The 17,302-nt window shown below is 38.3% G+C and overlaps 1 protein-coding gene across 1 annotated transcript in view; it reads right to left on the bottom strand.

The window, feature by feature from the left end:
* Window positions 1-17,302, bottom strand: part of LOC150091224 (uncharacterized) — a 62,521-nt gene that overhangs the window by 8,998 nt on the left and 36,221 nt on the right. The window contains exons 2-3 of the mRNA XM_090389655.1: window positions 6,590-6,659; window positions 5,369-5,509 (exon numbers count right to left, since the gene is read on the bottom strand). Of these exons, the coding sequence (XP_090245781.1) occupies window positions 5,369-5,509; window positions 6,590-6,659 (211 nt within the window). The remainder of the gene's footprint in view (window positions 1-5,368; window positions 5,510-6,589; window positions 6,660-17,302) is intronic.

Genomic DNA, 17,302 nt, shown 5'->3' with positions numbered 1-17,302 from the left:
ACTTTTTGAGGTAGTGAATTAAATATCAGGTATAAAACATTTGGTCACTGCTCCTTTGGTCGAGGAATTCCATCTCACTTGTCATCTTTTATGTAGCTCAGTCCGACATTTCGCTTTTCCATCCTTTGGATTGGCAGTGGGATCATAGCTCAAATCAAAAAAGAGTTAGAGGATAACCTTTATGAATGTAGTAAGCAAAGCCTTTGTACGTAAGATACAGCCTGCGATAGCTTGCAAAGATGCAGTTGAAACTCTGCTACATGTTCTCAGGAGAGCTAGCAAAATATTCCGTTGGACACTGCCTGGTTTGATTTGAACTGTAATAAGTTTGGTTCTGTGAAAGCATATGCTTGCTGCATATGTGACGATTGGAATAAACATTGTGTAGTATAGAATTCTGAGACTTCCCTGTTTTAAACCCCAATTCTTTAGATTCTCAGAATCTTTATATGAAGTATAAATAGATAAAATAATTGAACCAGTACAAGAGGGAAAATGAATTTCATAATCGGAAATGCGCCAAGAAACCCGACTAAAAAAACAACGCCGCCTGCGATTTAAATAAATGTACCCATGCACCTAGTTTTCTTCTTTTTTTTTTTTTTTTTTTAATTGTTAGTCGTGGGTAGCGCCAAAAAGTTGCCAACCCCTTGCACCTACAGTAATCGCCTCCTTTATTCCTACGTGGACTCTAAATAATAAAAGTAAATAAACCTACGGGATATCGGCTAATACTATGAAGTGAGATGTAATAAGAATGCAAATAGAATCAGTGCCTCTTTTTGTAATCTATTTATTTATTTATTTATTACAGCTACAAAACAGCAATCTTTTGCAAGGAACATTACAGGAAACCTATGTAAAGTGCTCATTTAACTCTTTGCACTCCGATGTCGCGCCAGTCAGCATTTCTGATTACGGAATTTGTTTTCCCCGCTATGCTGGCATAATTATTGTACTACCATCTCTATATTTCATATAAACAATCTGAAAAGCTAATCCATATTTATTGATGTTTATATTCAATTTTTAAAGTTGGCTGTTTCTTTTAATCATTGGTGCGACGCAGCAAACCCTTTAAAAGATGTTGTCCCTTTTCGCTACAGTTGGATTAAAACCTTTATGTTTATTTACCCCCCTTCCTCTCTTCCCTCAACTTGAGTACAAACAAAACCTGCCCACTTTTCCATCAATCACCAGTTTTATTATTTTGATGTAGGCAGGCAGCATTTGAGATTACCGTTCAGACACTGTACGCAGCATAAAAGTTAGCGCGTTGTCGATGTATAGCTGTTATGCAGCTTCGCTTCGATGTGTGTTATACATAATTTCTGCATCACAGAATTTAAAATGTGATCAAGTGATAACAAAGATTAGGATTACTAGAGGCATATGATGCAAGAAAGCAAACCTATACAGGATCAACAACAAAAAAAAAAAAAAAAAAAAACACACACCCTTCCGATTTCACCTATCCTTCCTCCACAAGTGTGTTCACTTCTTCCTTGAATTTATTTAAGCTATCAACTTCCACAACAATCGATGGAAGTTTGTTCCAACGATCAACCACCCGCTGGCTAAAGGCAAATTTCCACACGTCTATTCTACAACTGTCTTTCCTCAACTTGAATTTACTGTATGCCCCTTCAGGTGAGTAATCTAAGTGAGAGGAAGAATCCCATCAGCATTGAGCTTGCTCGAACCATTGAAGGGCTCATGCACCTCAATAGATCACCTCGCAGGTGGTCTACAGACGTTGCAATTTGCAATTTTCCAATCTCGTTTTCCTTCTCTATACTCGTTTCAGTAACTCTACATCCTACCTAAAATGAGCCGTCCAGACCTGTGTGCAGTACTGAAGGCGAGGCCTGACCATTGTTTTATACAAGGGATAACACCTCCTTATCCCTGCTAGCAGACTTCTTGTATATTATTGACAAACCTCACAGCTGCTCTGGCTTCTTGTCTGCACTGCTCAGAAAACTTCATATCTGAATGCACAGTTATCCCTAGGTCCTTTTCATTCTCCACTACCCTGAGTGTAGTATCACACAGCTAGTAAGTTACTCTGGGGGTTACTGCTACTCATATGCAGAATTCTAAATGTTAAACTTCAGTTGCCACCTCTCAGCCCATCTACCCAATTTTTCTAGATCCCGTTGCAGTAGTGCGCTGTTATTGCTGTCATTAACAATCCTGCCAACCTTCGTATCGTCTGGCAACTTGGACCTGATATACCTTCATCAATATCATTGATAAATATACAAAACAACAATGGTCCCAACACCGAACCCTGGAGGTCTCCACTAATAACATTATTCGGCGAAGAGCAGTGTCCATTGATTGCCACCCTCTCTGTCTTCTCGTAGTGGACCATCCTTTATCCAGAGCAGCAAGTTGCCCTTAATGCCATACTGCTCCAATTTGTACAGCAGTCTTTCATGAGCAACAATATCAAAAGCTTTTCTGAAATCCAAGTACTGTATATATCAAAGTTGTTTTTTGCATCCAATTCCTTTTTGACCACGTGTAGTATCTAATCAGATTCGTCAGACAAGACTTACCCTTAACAAACCATGCTGTGTCTTAACTATAAGTGCAGTCCTGTCAGATGATCCTGCAATGTCCCTTTAACCAGTGACTCCATAATTTTCCCTTTTCCTTTGTGACTTGATTGCCGACTAACTTATATCTACCATAAGTTTCCGTGTTACCTGATACTTTATATGCATTCTATGCATTTTTCTTCTCTGCCACGAGTCTCATTAGTTCAACTAACATCCATTTAGGCCTAAACCTTAAACAGTATTTCTTAGCTGGAATGAAAAGCCTGGTAGGTTCCAAGATTAATTCCTTGAATGCTTCCCATTTAGAATTTGCAGTTGGTAGCGTGATCAGTCGGACCCACTGTATAGAATTTTAAAACTATCTGAGACCACTGTAGTCACCTTTACTTAAGCAAAAAACGTTCCCTTTACCCTTGATGGTAGCTCCATCTGTAAGTAAATCCCGCATCAGTACACTGTGATCACTACCACCCAGTGATTCCTTTTTCTGCAGATTCTGAACGCATGAATAATCACTGCTGATAATTAGATCAAGACTATTACTTCCTGTGGTTGCCTCTCGAACAATGCTGCTGCAGAAAACAATCATCCAGTAACTCCCCAAAAGTCTTGCTAGTGTGCGAGTGGCCAAGTTCCAGTCAATATCTGGGAAGTTAAAATCCCCCATTATAATACAATCTGATTTATTGTCCCATTCTATTTCTATGTACAATTGTTCGTCGTAGCCGTTAGAGTAATTAGGTCTATAACACACTCCTTATTTTTCCTACCCTTATTTTTGGTTTCCCATTGCTTATGCCACTCCAAACTGATTCAACATTGCACTGGCCATCTATATCATGTCAACTGGATGCACTTCCTTAGATTTTATGTGTTTCCTAAAAAACAGCCTAATCCCTCCTCCCTGTCTATCCTTTCTGTACACATTTTACTCCCAAAATTCCAATTCTGCATTCCTTATATCTGTGTGACACCACATCTCTGATATCCCAATAATATCAGCCTTTGATATCTTGACCAGCACATCAAATTTATTTACTATACTCCTAGCATTGGTGTACATGCAAGTTTACATGCACCCGTTCTTATTCTTAGTTACCCTAACACAGCCCATATATTTACTTATTCCATGACTCCCCCCCCATCAATTCTTAAAATCCCCAGCAACTTGCTTTCCAGGCTGCTTCTCATTCCAATAGAAGCAGTGCAAGAATCTCTTTGATCTCTGCTTGCAGCTACTATTAATCTATTAGCCTGTGAATCCCCCCCCCCAAGCTAGCAGTTTTCCGACCCACCTAACACTGCCTCGATAGCATCAGCAAATATTCTTGCACCCTTTCTACTTAAGTGTATCCGATCCCTGTAGAAGCAGTCTCTCCTGTTAACAAGCACAGACCACGCTGAGAAAAATTCTATCCCATAAGCTTTGCACAATCTCTCTAGTGCTGAACTGATTGACAAGACTCTCATCATATACTCCCTCCTATCGTGTCTGTGCAGAATTGTAGACACGTACAAATTTAACCCTAACCCGTGACTTTTTTTCAACATTGACCTGTAATTTTTAAGTAAATGTGCAGATATGCTCTTAAGGTCATTAGTGAAAATGCGTACAAGAGTATCACCTTTTGCGCCCTTAAAAGATGATATCTGCTCTACAACGTCATCAATTTTTGCCTCTGGCAGATATACCTTGGTTCTGTTCTACCTATCCTTTTTGTGCAATATATTTTGTCTCCCTGCCGATAGAGTCACGGACAATAACTAGGCCGCCGTAGCCGAGTGGTCAAACGCGCGGTTGCATAAGTACACGTGCCTTGAGTGACCGGGGTTCAAGCCCGTGACTGCTAAATACGGTGCTGTTTCTTGTATTTTCTCTATCTTGTGAACTCCTCTGACCGTTTGGTTATCCCGGAGTATAAACAGAAAATTTATTTATTAATTAGTTGACCAGCGCATCCTTGAAGATTGACGCTGTGTTGCGTGATGCACAAGGGTGAGCATTGAGTTGGGCAGCTGGGAGATTGACGGGCCCTCCATTTTAATTCCTTCGAGGGCATCTACCCCCACTCATCAAACTCTCATAGACGCCCTCAGAACGCTGAGTTGACGCCTAATTTGTCGATATCCCTGCACCTAGCGCACACAAAGACATCCTCCTTGGCTAGATCAAGTCCTGTTCCAGAAAGTTCGCAAAAATTGTCCGTTTTGCACATTTCATTTTTGTATACGGTGATGCGTTGGAGAATTGCTCCCTTCAGTTCCACCCCGAGCCACAGCACTCCCGTTACTTTTGTGCTCGTTGGTTTGCTGCTCTAGCATAGGGCAGGAGTTCCGTTTGAATACAATTTAATTGGTTTAATTAATAAGATTAATAAATTTAATTGGTTAATTAGCAATACTGTACTAAGCTAACAGATTCCTAATGCAGTGCTATGATCATGTGACCGTCAGATTTCAGAAGCGCTCCAGTTAGTGTTAACTTTTTGCAGAATGACGCAAGTTTTTACAGCTCAAGTAAAAAAAAAAAAAAAAAAAAAAGGAGCAAAAACCGTTTGCTCTTTTAATAATCTGCCCAACAATTATTCAGATTGTTGAAAGATCTCTAGCTTTGCTCAAATACTCATCATAACCGCTGTTGCAGTTCTTTAAGTAGATGGAAATTTTTCCTTTATTAAAAGAAGCATCACAGGTGTAAGCAAAATTTTAGAGATGATTTCAATTGAATTTCAGTAATTTCTCATACTAACTTATGATTAATATTTATGGAAAAATATATGCAATGTTATATGAATACTTACGTTTGGTACAGTTCTCTGGACCACTGATCCAGTAGCCATCTTGGCATTTACACATTCCAGACCGACACAGAGAGTTAGTAATACGAAGTTGACATTCCACATTTCTTACACATTCTTCATTTAGGAACTTCTTAGGAACCACTTAAAATAAATAAAGAAATTAATAATTTTATTTTATATCTAGTAAAAGTTTTTAAGCACAATCCCACTCTCCACCCACCTCTTTCTATTTATTCATTTTTTATGTACTTTGAATCAAGAAGCAGTCTAAATTTCATACTCTTGGGCAAAAAAGCAGGCTGTTCAGTTTCATTTAGTCCTTCAGCATCGGAGTTTCGGAAATAATTTTCTTATTAACACAGTTTGTCCTGTATGGGCTATTAATACTTCGTTGCCCTTAAAAAATTGCCCTGTCTTTCAGAAACATGAGAATCATTTCTTTTACCGATTTCTTCATGAATTATCAAATGCCCAGAAAGGCGCACTATCTAAATACCCATTAGATTTATATTTAGGAGCAGATTCATAGTGATAATTACTTAAACTAATTGACGTAATGTGTGTAAGAACCAATCGAGGGAAAGATATTGAAGAATTATGTATCTGCTTTATGGCGAATCTGAGTCTATTATGGCGTACTTTCCTTTTACGAACTCATTATAGTACAGAAGTGCCGAGGCCACAAATAAGTCAGAAATTACCTTTTCGTGTTAACATGTTTTTGCTCTGTGATGTTTTGAACACTTGAATGCTTTAGTAATTGCATTATCTTTCTGAAACAAAAGGGATATCGCCATTTACTTATTATCCTAATGGATTATCAAGCAATTATTGGATGGGACAGCTATTTGATACATAAGATTTGATTTATGACGATACTTATTTGCCGTACTAATTCTATGAAAATATGCCCTGGTTTTGCAGCAGCAGCAGCAGCATGCAGTGCGCTTAGCGTGGCTTTGTTTGACGTCATAAAGTGATGATCATTACATATGATGCTTTCCGTGTCGAAAACACAGAAATGGCATTTTCTTCCTAAACATATTTTAGATCTGTGACATTTACAAGCATTCCACTGGGTTTCAAATTTTTTAACAGATTATAGAAGACGATCCGATTATAAAAGTGGATCAAAGTTTTTATATAGAGTTATTGTACTAATTATTCATGTAACGATTTTTATGATACGTATGAAGTGACTAGACAGATTTTAACAGTTACCTGATTCACATTTGCGAGAGCAAAAGCCATCTTCCTTGCAGTAATCACTGTTCCACAGTACTCCAGTTTCCTGTAAAATATCACACATTTAAAATGGACACTATGACAGTTCGTGCAGTAATTTTCTTATAATAAATTCCTTGATTTAAAATAGTGTATAAGCTACTCAAATTGTCCATTTACCAATATAATGCAGTGTTGATAAGTTTTAATTTTGATTTCATCCGTGCAGTGCTTTATTGAATGTCTCTGCTGCTGCTGGGTCGAGCCAGCGGTTATTATTCAGAATTCACATGACAGGAGGAAAAAAAAAAAAAAAAAAAGAAAAAAATGACACGAACAGAATTCATTCTGTTATTAAAAATCACTACTGACTTCCGTTAAATGAGATCGTTTTTCAGAAACGTTGACTATCTGTTTCACAGAAATTTCCCGGAGCATAACGAACATCCATCATTCAGACAACATATACCATCAATAATAATATGCAATTTTATAGCTATGTTATTTTGTTAATTATTAGCGCCTAAAAGTGTTTCAAGTAGAAATTTTAAACATTGAAATCATAACACAAAGAGAGAAATCATAACACAAAGAATCAACTGTTCTGAAAACCTCGGTTGAAGACATTCAAACTACAGAGCAAATTTTGTCTGAGTAACGGAAAATACCCTCTCTTTCCACAGGGTGGCGGACCAAAACAACTCCTCCATACTAAAAGACTCAATGCAAGACATTCTTGGTTGCGATGCTTGCCCAGAAAGCGGGCATGGAATACTGACGTCTCCCACGAGGCATCAAGCTGAAACATCACCTCTAGTTACAGTTCCTAAAAATAAGCTTAAAAAGATGATCATGGAGTCCATGGAATCTTACAGCAGTTTAGTGCTGAGATCTCTTCAAACTTCTTTGATCAATTACTTCCCATCTATAAACTCTTAACCGCCCTGCAAGAAGAAAACAACCTGCTTAAAGAGCAAAATCTCAAACTCCTACACAGTGTAAAGCGGCTGGTGGAGAAGATGGATAGCCTGGAAAATCACACCCGCATAAAGAATAAGGGCTACAGGCCTCCTTCTTCCCCTCAGTCCTCCAGTAATCAACCAGGTGTGAAGATTAGCAAAGCAGTCGATTGCTCTCTGCATCGTGAGGTCAACTACACTCTACACTCCCGTTACTCATAACAAAGCCAGTTGTCTGTCCAGCGGTTTGGCAAGTGCAAGTGCCACTCTGAATATACAGGAAGATGGAGCAGACAACTGTCAGAGCTCTGCTGTCTCAGAGGCTCCGTCCCTCTCTTGTTCGGAAATTCCTCATGTCCCATCATCATATCCTCCTCAACCTGCTTTCATTTAAATCACTGCTGAGAAAATCATCAGCGAAAACTTAAGGGAGAAAAACAGGATAGCAGAAGTATCCTACAGACTACAGACCCCAGTTCCAATAGTATTTCGCATTCGTCTTTGCCAGAAACAAGTGGCAACACCTCGAATGGAACCCACACTACTGGTAATAAGCCTGTCAGTGTATAGCACCTTACTTTTCCAATCGCAAGGGTCGCGGTGCTGACGTTCGTAACGCATCCAACGGAGAATTGAATAGGCTGGGCAAATATAATATTACAGCCGTTCCTACACGAGAGAAGATATTTATCTCCAAATTAGGCCCTGCAACGCAGCCCAGTAACATCAAAGACATGTGTAAAACTGAGTGTGGATTAACAGTAGAAGTTAAACAATTAAAAACGAGGCATCCTGCTGACGCCTAATTTATTGTCACCTACCCAATGGGACAGTCCTCGTTGCTACTGAATTTTCAGGACTGGCCGGCAGGGTTACTGGTCAAACCATACAGGGATAGATGGATGATAAAATCAAGATCAAATAGCCCTTCTGAAACGTCACAATAGCAACCAAATCCTCCCCATTCTCTGAGATAGGGGATTGGCAGCCTGCGGTGTTTTTTCCAGAATGTTCGAATTCTAACAAGCTTCCTGCGCTACAAACCTGCATGATGGTGACTGACTTTGACTACATTTGCCTTGTTGAAACGTGGTTACGCAATAACAGACAACTAAACATTCTCGCTAATCCGCTTGGATACAAATGTTTTGGCACTGGAAGAACTGAAAAACGGGGTGGAGGAACCATGATCCTGTATAAAGATGAATATCAGTCTACAAAGGAACATCTCTCCAAATCAGATAATTTTGAAGCCACCTGTACTACCTTTTTCAATGGGAAAATAAAATTACAAATCTGTCTTATATACCTGCCTCCTGAGCACACCAAAGATTCAAGAAATGAACTCCTTGCATGGCTTACCGTTAACCTCAGTCCAGCTGTAGATACGACCTGTTAGATGTTAACATGCCAATTCCAGAACGTACTGACGCAAAAATAAATCTTGACTATTCTTGCACAACTGAATCTGAAACAGCTGGTTACTCCAGCAACTAGAGGGAATCAACGGTTAGATATTGTCTATTACAATACATTCAGCATTAGATTAACAGACAACTTGTTTCGCTTTAAGTCAGACCACAATCCCTGTACCACAATACAATAGCTGTAGAGACCACACTTAATTTTGCTGGAACAAATCAGAGGGATGGCAGAAATTTTAATGGCATGCACACAATACAGGCTCACTACCTACATTCAGAAACATCTTCAGCACATCCACCTCCTAAGCCGTAGCTTATATGTGGATAATGGTACTTCAGTATTATTCTATTGCCGTAATTAAAACATTATTATTTTATAAACATTAACTATTAAAAATACAAAACTCAATTCAACTTAAAGAGAGCACTATACCTCTTATCCATAGCTAAGAAGAATATAGTATTGGCTACCTCAGTACCACTTATCCTAATGAACTCTGTTACCGTCCCCAGCCACGCGGAGGCAGGTACTACTATCTAGCCGTAATCTTGCTCTCCGTTTAAAAACCAAACTCACAAATTTATTAAAACTTCCAGAAAAGCTTCTATCCATGAACACGATCCATTGATTTCTTTTCTCAAGTCCGGCCAAGCAAATCTCCAACTCATTCCTGAGATCAAGATAACAATTACAGTGTAACATGATATGCACACTGGTTTCTTGCTGTCCACAGGAACATAAATCACTTACTGCAAGCCCCAACTCGTGCAACCTTCTTACTAATCTATGTCCTGTGATTAAAAATGTAGCACAGAGTTCGAACTGCTGCCAAGGATTTTTTTTGTACATTCAGTATGTCTACTCATGGCAGATACATTTAGGTAACTCGGCCTATCTCACTCGAATCCCGTCCCGTCTTTGTTGCCATACAGCCATTAACTCGCCTTTTATCCTAATCTTTTCATCTCCTTCACATCAGACCTCGTATATATCCTTTCGGGATCTGGACAAGAAACTATGTCCATCACTGATTTTCTAATATATTCTTGGTGCAGTATAATAATGCTGACAAAATGGTCTGCAAATCAGCCGGTAATCGACCCGCCAGAACCTGTAAGGCATCTGTCAATACTGTTCTACAAGCACGAGTTGTGCACAGGAGAGCGAACCTCTGCACTTGGAGCAAGTATTTCTTATTTCTTTATAACAGAATTCGTTATTCTATGCAGCCAAGCCAATGAGGAATAAGTAATAATGGGAACAAATAAACATTCGTAGAGAAGGTTCAAAGCCCTTTCCTTTATCCCCCCCCCCCAATCAGTTCTTATCATCCTTCTTAGCTTAGCATAAAGAACACGTATTTTGTTTTTCAAATACTTCATATGCTCAACGATGCTCATTCTCTTCCCCACACACACACACACACACACACCCCAAGGTACTTAACAACAGTAACATACCATATAGACATATATCAAACGACCTCACAACTGGATGTCTATTCATACTTAATCATCCCTTAAGCAGCAGTTGTAAAGTTTTTGTTCTTGAGATCTGTAACTTATATAGATTGGACTATTCTAACTAGAGATGATCTCTAGTTGGGATGTTGCATTACCATACACCAGAATTAACAAGTCATCGGCATATGCCACTATGTTCACAAACCAACGTGATTTCTATTCAAAAGATCATCCATCACAATTGCCCAAGTGTGGGGGCCAATCACCGAGCCCTGAGGACAACCTCAGGGCTCGCTGATTGGCCAAGCCCTGAAAAAATACATCAAGCCAAACATCATTCTCAAAGAACTTCAAGAATACAAATGGCAAGAACCAAGCACGAAGCTGGCACAGAGGAAGCTCTCCAGCTACCGGCCCTAAAGCTCTCAAAAATTGCCTATGAAGGAGCACCGAAGGTCATAAGGATAGCCGGGAAATCCAAAAACTGTTTTAATCCACAGATAAAATATGTATTTCTTAAAAAGCAAAAGGTTTACAGGAAGTGGCCGAAGACAGGACCACCTAATGACTACATTCTGTACAAAAAAGAGAGTGCTCACTTTATGAAGCGGAAAAGACAAGCATATTACGCAGCTGTACTACCAAAGCTCAAACAAGGAAAAAGAATTGTTGGTGATAACAGAAAAAAGGGTCTCATGACTGCTGAAGTCTTTACCAAATGGTCCAAGAAGACATTTGGACAAACTCCCGCACCCAGCCAAGTATCAACCGAAGAAAACAGGAAGAGAATAACTGATCTCCTTCACCGAGTCATAGAAAAAGAAGAATGCGTTTCAAACTTACTAAGAAAGACACCTCTAACAATCATCAAAATTACCAAATAAAACCTCATGAAAGCCATAAATGAACTTCCTAATAAAGCAACTGTTGGTCCTGATAACTTCCCTCTTTTCATGGCAAAAATCAGCAGCTCTTACATTATTGAGGTTTGCATCACACTTTCAATCAAATCATTCAAAAAGGTACTCTCCCCTGTATATGGAACAGCTACATAGTCAGTCCCATTCCTAAAATAAAGAAACCAAAAAAAAAAAAAAAATGCCAAAGACGGTAGACCCATAACCATAAGTTGCACCATCTTGAAAATTTTTGAGAAGACCCTTCTCTCAGCTCTCACTCAACATTGCTTTGGGAATCGTCCTCTGCACCTACACTCTGTCCTATCTGGAAGATCAACTGTCACAAACAAACTGAATGAGTATTTTGCATCTACATTCACACATGAGGAATTATTAAGGTTTGAAAATGGCAGAAGGTTATCAAATTGTAGCAGGATATTTAACGATTTTGTAATAACTGAGAGCAAACTGGAGGAGAAATTGTTGAAGTTAAACATAAGAAAAGCACCTGGGGTGGATGGGATCTATCCAGTTATATTAAAGGAGGCACCAAAGCAACTAAGCAAACCGTTAGCCATAATTATGAGAGCATCCTTGGACTCAGGGGAGGTTCCCACGGACTGGAGATGTGCAAATGTGTCCCCAATTCACAAAGGGGAATCGAAGGGTGACACAAGTAATTACAGACCAGTTAGTTTAACTTCTGTTCCGGGAAAAATAATGGAGTCACTAGTTAAAGATGCATTGCAGGATCATCTAGACAAGACTGCAGCAATAATTCAGGCACAGCGTGGGTTTGTTAAGGGAAAGTCTTGTCTGACAAATTTGATAGGATATTATGATGTGGTTACAAAAAAACTGGATGCAAAAAATAATTTTGATATCATATATTTGGATTTCAGGGAAGCTTTTGACACTGTTGCGCATGAAAGACTATTGTAAAATTGGAGCAGAATGGTATTAAGGGTAAGTTGCTACAATGGATAAAAGGATGGTTAAGTGGGAGAAGACAGAGGGTGGTAATCAATAGGTGCTGCTCTTCGTGGACTAATTTTATTAGTGGAGTCCCACAGGGTTCGGTGTTGGATCCACTGTTGTTTTGTATATTTATCAATGATATTGATGAAGGTATATCAGACTTAATGTCGAAGTTTGCAGATGATACAAAGGTTGGCAGGGTTGTTAATGGCAGTGTGCTACTGCAACAGGATCTAGATAATTTGGGCAGATGGGCTAAGAAGTGGCAACTGAAGTTTAACCTTGACAAATGCAAAGTGCTGCATATGGGTAGAAGTACCCCAGAGAAACGTACCAACTGTGTAGTACTACACTTAAAGTGGTAGAAAATGAAAAATACCTGAGAGTAATTGTGCAGTCAGGTATGAAGTTTTCTGAGCAATGCAGACAGGCTGCCAGGGCAGGTCATGGGGTTTTGTCAATGATATATAGGAATTTTGCTAGCAGCGAAAAGGAGGTGATTGTTCCTCTGTATAAGGCAATGATCAGGCCACGCCTTGAGTACTGCGTACAAGTCTGGAGGCCTCATTTTAGGAAGGATGTAGATTTACTTGAGCGTGTACAGAGAAGGGCAACAAGATTGGTGAGGTGAATGAAGGGATCCTCTTACCAAGAGAGGCTTAAGTTCTGCAAATTGCAGTGGCTGGGGACTAGGCACCTGCGCGGTGATCTGATTGAGGTGTATAAAGCCTTGAATGGGTTGAGCACGCTGAATTCTGATGGGATCCTTCCACTTGTTCAGATTACGAACCTAAGGGGGCATAAATTCAAAATAAGAAAGTATAGTTGTAGAATTGATGTGCGGAAATTTGCCTTTAGCTAGCGGGTGGTTAATTGCTAGAACAAACTTCCATCTGTCGTTGTGGAAGTTGATAGGTTGAGTAAATTTAAGGAGGAACTGGACAGGCATTTGGAGGGAATGGTGTGATTTTTTTTTTTTTTTTTGGCTGATGCTGCATTAGCTCATACACTTGCTTTCTTGCATCACATGTCACTACTACTACTACAACTACTACTACATATCTCCTTGAGACCCTTTTGCGGATGCAGAAATCTCTCAACAATAAGGAACAACTCGATATTATCTTCCTAGACATATCCGCAGCTTTTGATAATATCTAGATAACGGTTCTGGAACAAATTTTATCTTTCTATATCAAAATACAAGGTAATCTCCTGAAGATTTTATGTAACATTCTGAAGGAAAGACGCCTCATAATCTGTAATGATGATTTTATTGCCTATCACTCTATTTCGCAGCGAGTGCCACAGGAAGGCGTTCTCTCCTCACTGTTATTTGCTGCAGCTCTGGAACCATTTTTTGCATCCCATAAAGACAACTTTATTACATATGCCGATGACCTGAAGTAATCTCCTGAAGATTTTATGTAACATTCTGAAGGAAAGACGCCTCATAATCTGTAATGATGATTTTATTGCCTATCACTCTATTTCGCAGCGAGTGCCACAGGAAGGCGTTCTCTTCTCACTGTTATTTGCTGCAGCTCTGGAACCATTTTTTGCATCCCATAAAGACAACTTTATTATATATGCCGATGACCTGAAATTCTTCGTAAAATCTAAAGATCTACAACAAGTTAAGCAAACAAATCAACAAGCCAATAGCACAATAAATGAACTGGACCATTACCTCGACTGTATTGGACTATGTTTAAACCCAAGCAAATCTGCCCAGATGATAATTACAAAGAAAAAGAGCAGGAACAATATCTCTATGCTGTAAGCGGATGCGAAGTTCCAAAGGTTAAATCGCACATAGATCTTGGCCTAAAATGGGATGAGGGACTAACATTCTCCGAGCACTTTGATTACATCAAAGCTAAAACATATGCAGTGCTCTGGGCTGCCAAACAGGAGTTAATTGGCATTAGAAACCCAGATCTTAAAAAGTATATCTTGAAATGTATACTTCCCATCCCACTGTATGCTTCACAGATTTGGTCCTCTGCCCCACCGGGCAACCTGAAAGCTTTCCTAAGTATTGAATACTGGCTCTTGAGATGGCTAAACAGGATCTTAAATCACCCATTCACTATCTCTAGAGCCATCCTACTTTCCAATCTCAGCATTCCTCCCTGGAAACAGACAATTAACAAAAGAAACATTTTCACATTAGCCCAACTGCTAACAGGAAGACTAGACGCTCCCAGTATTGACGGCTTGTTTAACTCTCGTCGAGAAGCCACCAGGATTGCTGAAACAAGACATCCTCTTCAAAGTAACTTAAAAAACCTGAACAGCGTAAGCTGCTTTTTTTCCAGAGCAAACACAATAGAACTCTTCAATCAACTAAGAATTGAATCGGAAAAGCTCTGTAACGAAAAAGCCTACAGATTGCAAGTCTTTGCCGAATCCTATAGTCTCATGTAACTAGTGCACAGCCACTCGGCTCAAAAACTGCATTTAATTTGGATCCATTTTAACTATATATTCTCGGTATTCTAGATGCCAACCTAAGATTTTTAAATTTTAAATATTCTATGATGTTCAAAGATGCCAAAAATTTAAATATTCTATTATAAAATTATAATTACTGATGTATTCCAAAATTCTGTATTCAACCTTTCAGGGTGAACTTCCCATGGACTTTGTAGCCTTTTACTCATGGGTCCGTTTCACACCTTAGAATATAACTCTCACCCTTTTAGCCAATGGCTATCTGAGGGGTGTCTTTTCAACAGAGAAATAATTGATAATAATAAGTAACCTGCAGTTTTTCATATTCGGTGATCAAAATTGGATGGCAAGTAACATCGTATCTTTAATGAAGCAGAAATTTTATCTGATGACGTGTACTAACCCTTCCCCGTCCTTACTTTTCCCCATTTGCAGAGTGTAGTTCTATGAACGTTCAGCAGCTGAAGGTCACCATCACCGGATCAACCGCAGCTTGCGATGCATGAATCTATCAATCTTAAACCAGTGCGGTTAGATGCTTTGGAAATTCTGTCTGGAACCTAATTGGGCCGTTTTTAACCAGGATATTCATTCATTCATTAATTTCAAAGATTTGTATGAGATACCCTAGTGTGGAATAAAAGAGCTAACAACGTGCAAATAGGAATACTGTATGGCAGAAAAATGTAAGCAAATAAAAATAAAAATACTGTAGTTGTTAATAACTATTTATTTTAGCCAAGCAATGACAGGTTTCCTTCCTGTAGCATTCGCTGTTTATGACTGTTAATCGATATTCAGCCTTAAAGGATCTCGATTCATTATAATATATTGAAGAAATTGCTCTTGGTGTATTTTAATTCATTAAATACATGATGATATTCACCTTTTTTTTTTCCTTTTTTTTTTTTTTTTTTTTTTTGTATTTTGGAATTTGCATCAGTTCTTTTTTCATTCATTTAAAAATCGAATGAAATATATATATATAAAAAAAACACTTTCCATTTATTTGAAGATGATTTCCTCACCAGAAGAATCAGAACTTGGAATATTTTATAAATGGTTTGAATCAATGGCCGTAAGGTGAACTCGAGAGTAAAGAGGCCCAGCAGCTGTTTTGTAAGGTTGATAAATGCCCAAGGCCGGCCACAAGCAGTTCTGTCGAACAGGGCCCAGCGCTCAAATGGTCTAAATCAGTGGTATTCAAGGTGGGGTGCGCGAGATAATCCTCAATAAAATCGTGAGTGCTGTTTTCCACACTGATATGTAATCTAAATATAATGCATACCATGTAAATTATTTATAAATAAAACCGATAGTATTACACTTGTTATCTTATCATTTCTTATCATTTTGCACTTGAACTTCAATTTAATCTTGTTCTGTATTTTTATTTGTGATCTTTTAAAATTATAAGTGATTTTAGATATAATGCATTTCATGTAAATGATTAAAAAAAAATTAAACTTATATATATTTAATTTTTTTTCCGCGGTGCGCGCCAGTCCTTTTAAGTAACATAAGGGTGAGCGACCAAAAAAGTTTGGAGACCACTGGTCTAAATAATAATAGCATTCGTGTCTTTTCCGCATTTCTGTCAACGACATTATCGTCACTGCAGAAGCGCTTGCGCAAGTCGATTTGAAATATGCTAAGTGGAGCTTTTACTTCATTCTCAATGTGAATGTTTCGTTTGATATGTTATACTCAAACGAAAAAAAAAAAATAACTGATATGTTATTTTTATGTTATATTCACTTTCAATAATATCTGCATTGTTAGTAACGAATGGGCCTGGTGTACTGGGGTCCATGGTTGAAATAACATACACGTATAAGTTATAAATCCAGTTTAATGTAAAAATACAAATATATACTAACAGGCAGTAGCTTTCGAGACTGGCGTGTCTCTTCATCAACTGAAATTCAAAATACATTGCACTTAGCCTAGTGGTCAGGCGCGCGGGTGCATAAATACACGTGCCTTGCGTGACCGGCGTTCAAGCCCGTGACTACTGAATGCGGTGCTGTTTCATGTATTCTGTCTATCATGTGAACTCCTCTGACCGTTTGGTCGTCCCAGAGTATAAACAGAAAATTTATTTTATTTTATCCGTTGTATTTTGTATTTGAATTTCAGTTGATGAAGAGACACGCCAGTCTCGAAAGCTACTGCCTGTTAGTATATATTTGTATTTTTACATTAAACTGGATTTATAACTTATACGTGTATGTTATCTGCATTGTTTGCATGATGTGTGATTATTGGTTCCTGTTATTATTTATTCATGTTCTTATTTTTATGAGATGACTGTAATTGTTAAACAATATTGTTGATTAATGTATTAAATATTATTCGTATTTAAAATTTTTGTTCAGTATAATAAAGCCCGTTTAAGTTTTGCATAATTTTATATTATATATTATATATTATATTATATTTTATATAATATATTAAATATATTATAAATATAATATATTTATATTATACAAAACTTAAATCCCGTTTAAGTTTTGCACAGAACCCCAG

Source organism: Mastigoproctus giganteus, chromosome 1 (assembly GCF_048544385.1).
Source record: "Mastigoproctus giganteus isolate SK-2022 chromosome 1, ASM4854438v1, whole genome shotgun sequence".
Lineage (NCBI taxonomy): Eukaryota > Metazoa > Arthropoda > Arachnida > Uropygi > Thelyphonidae > Mastigoproctus > Mastigoproctus giganteus.
Note: the sequence above shows the minus strand (reverse complement) of the source record. Positions and strands in the feature narration are given on the sequence as shown.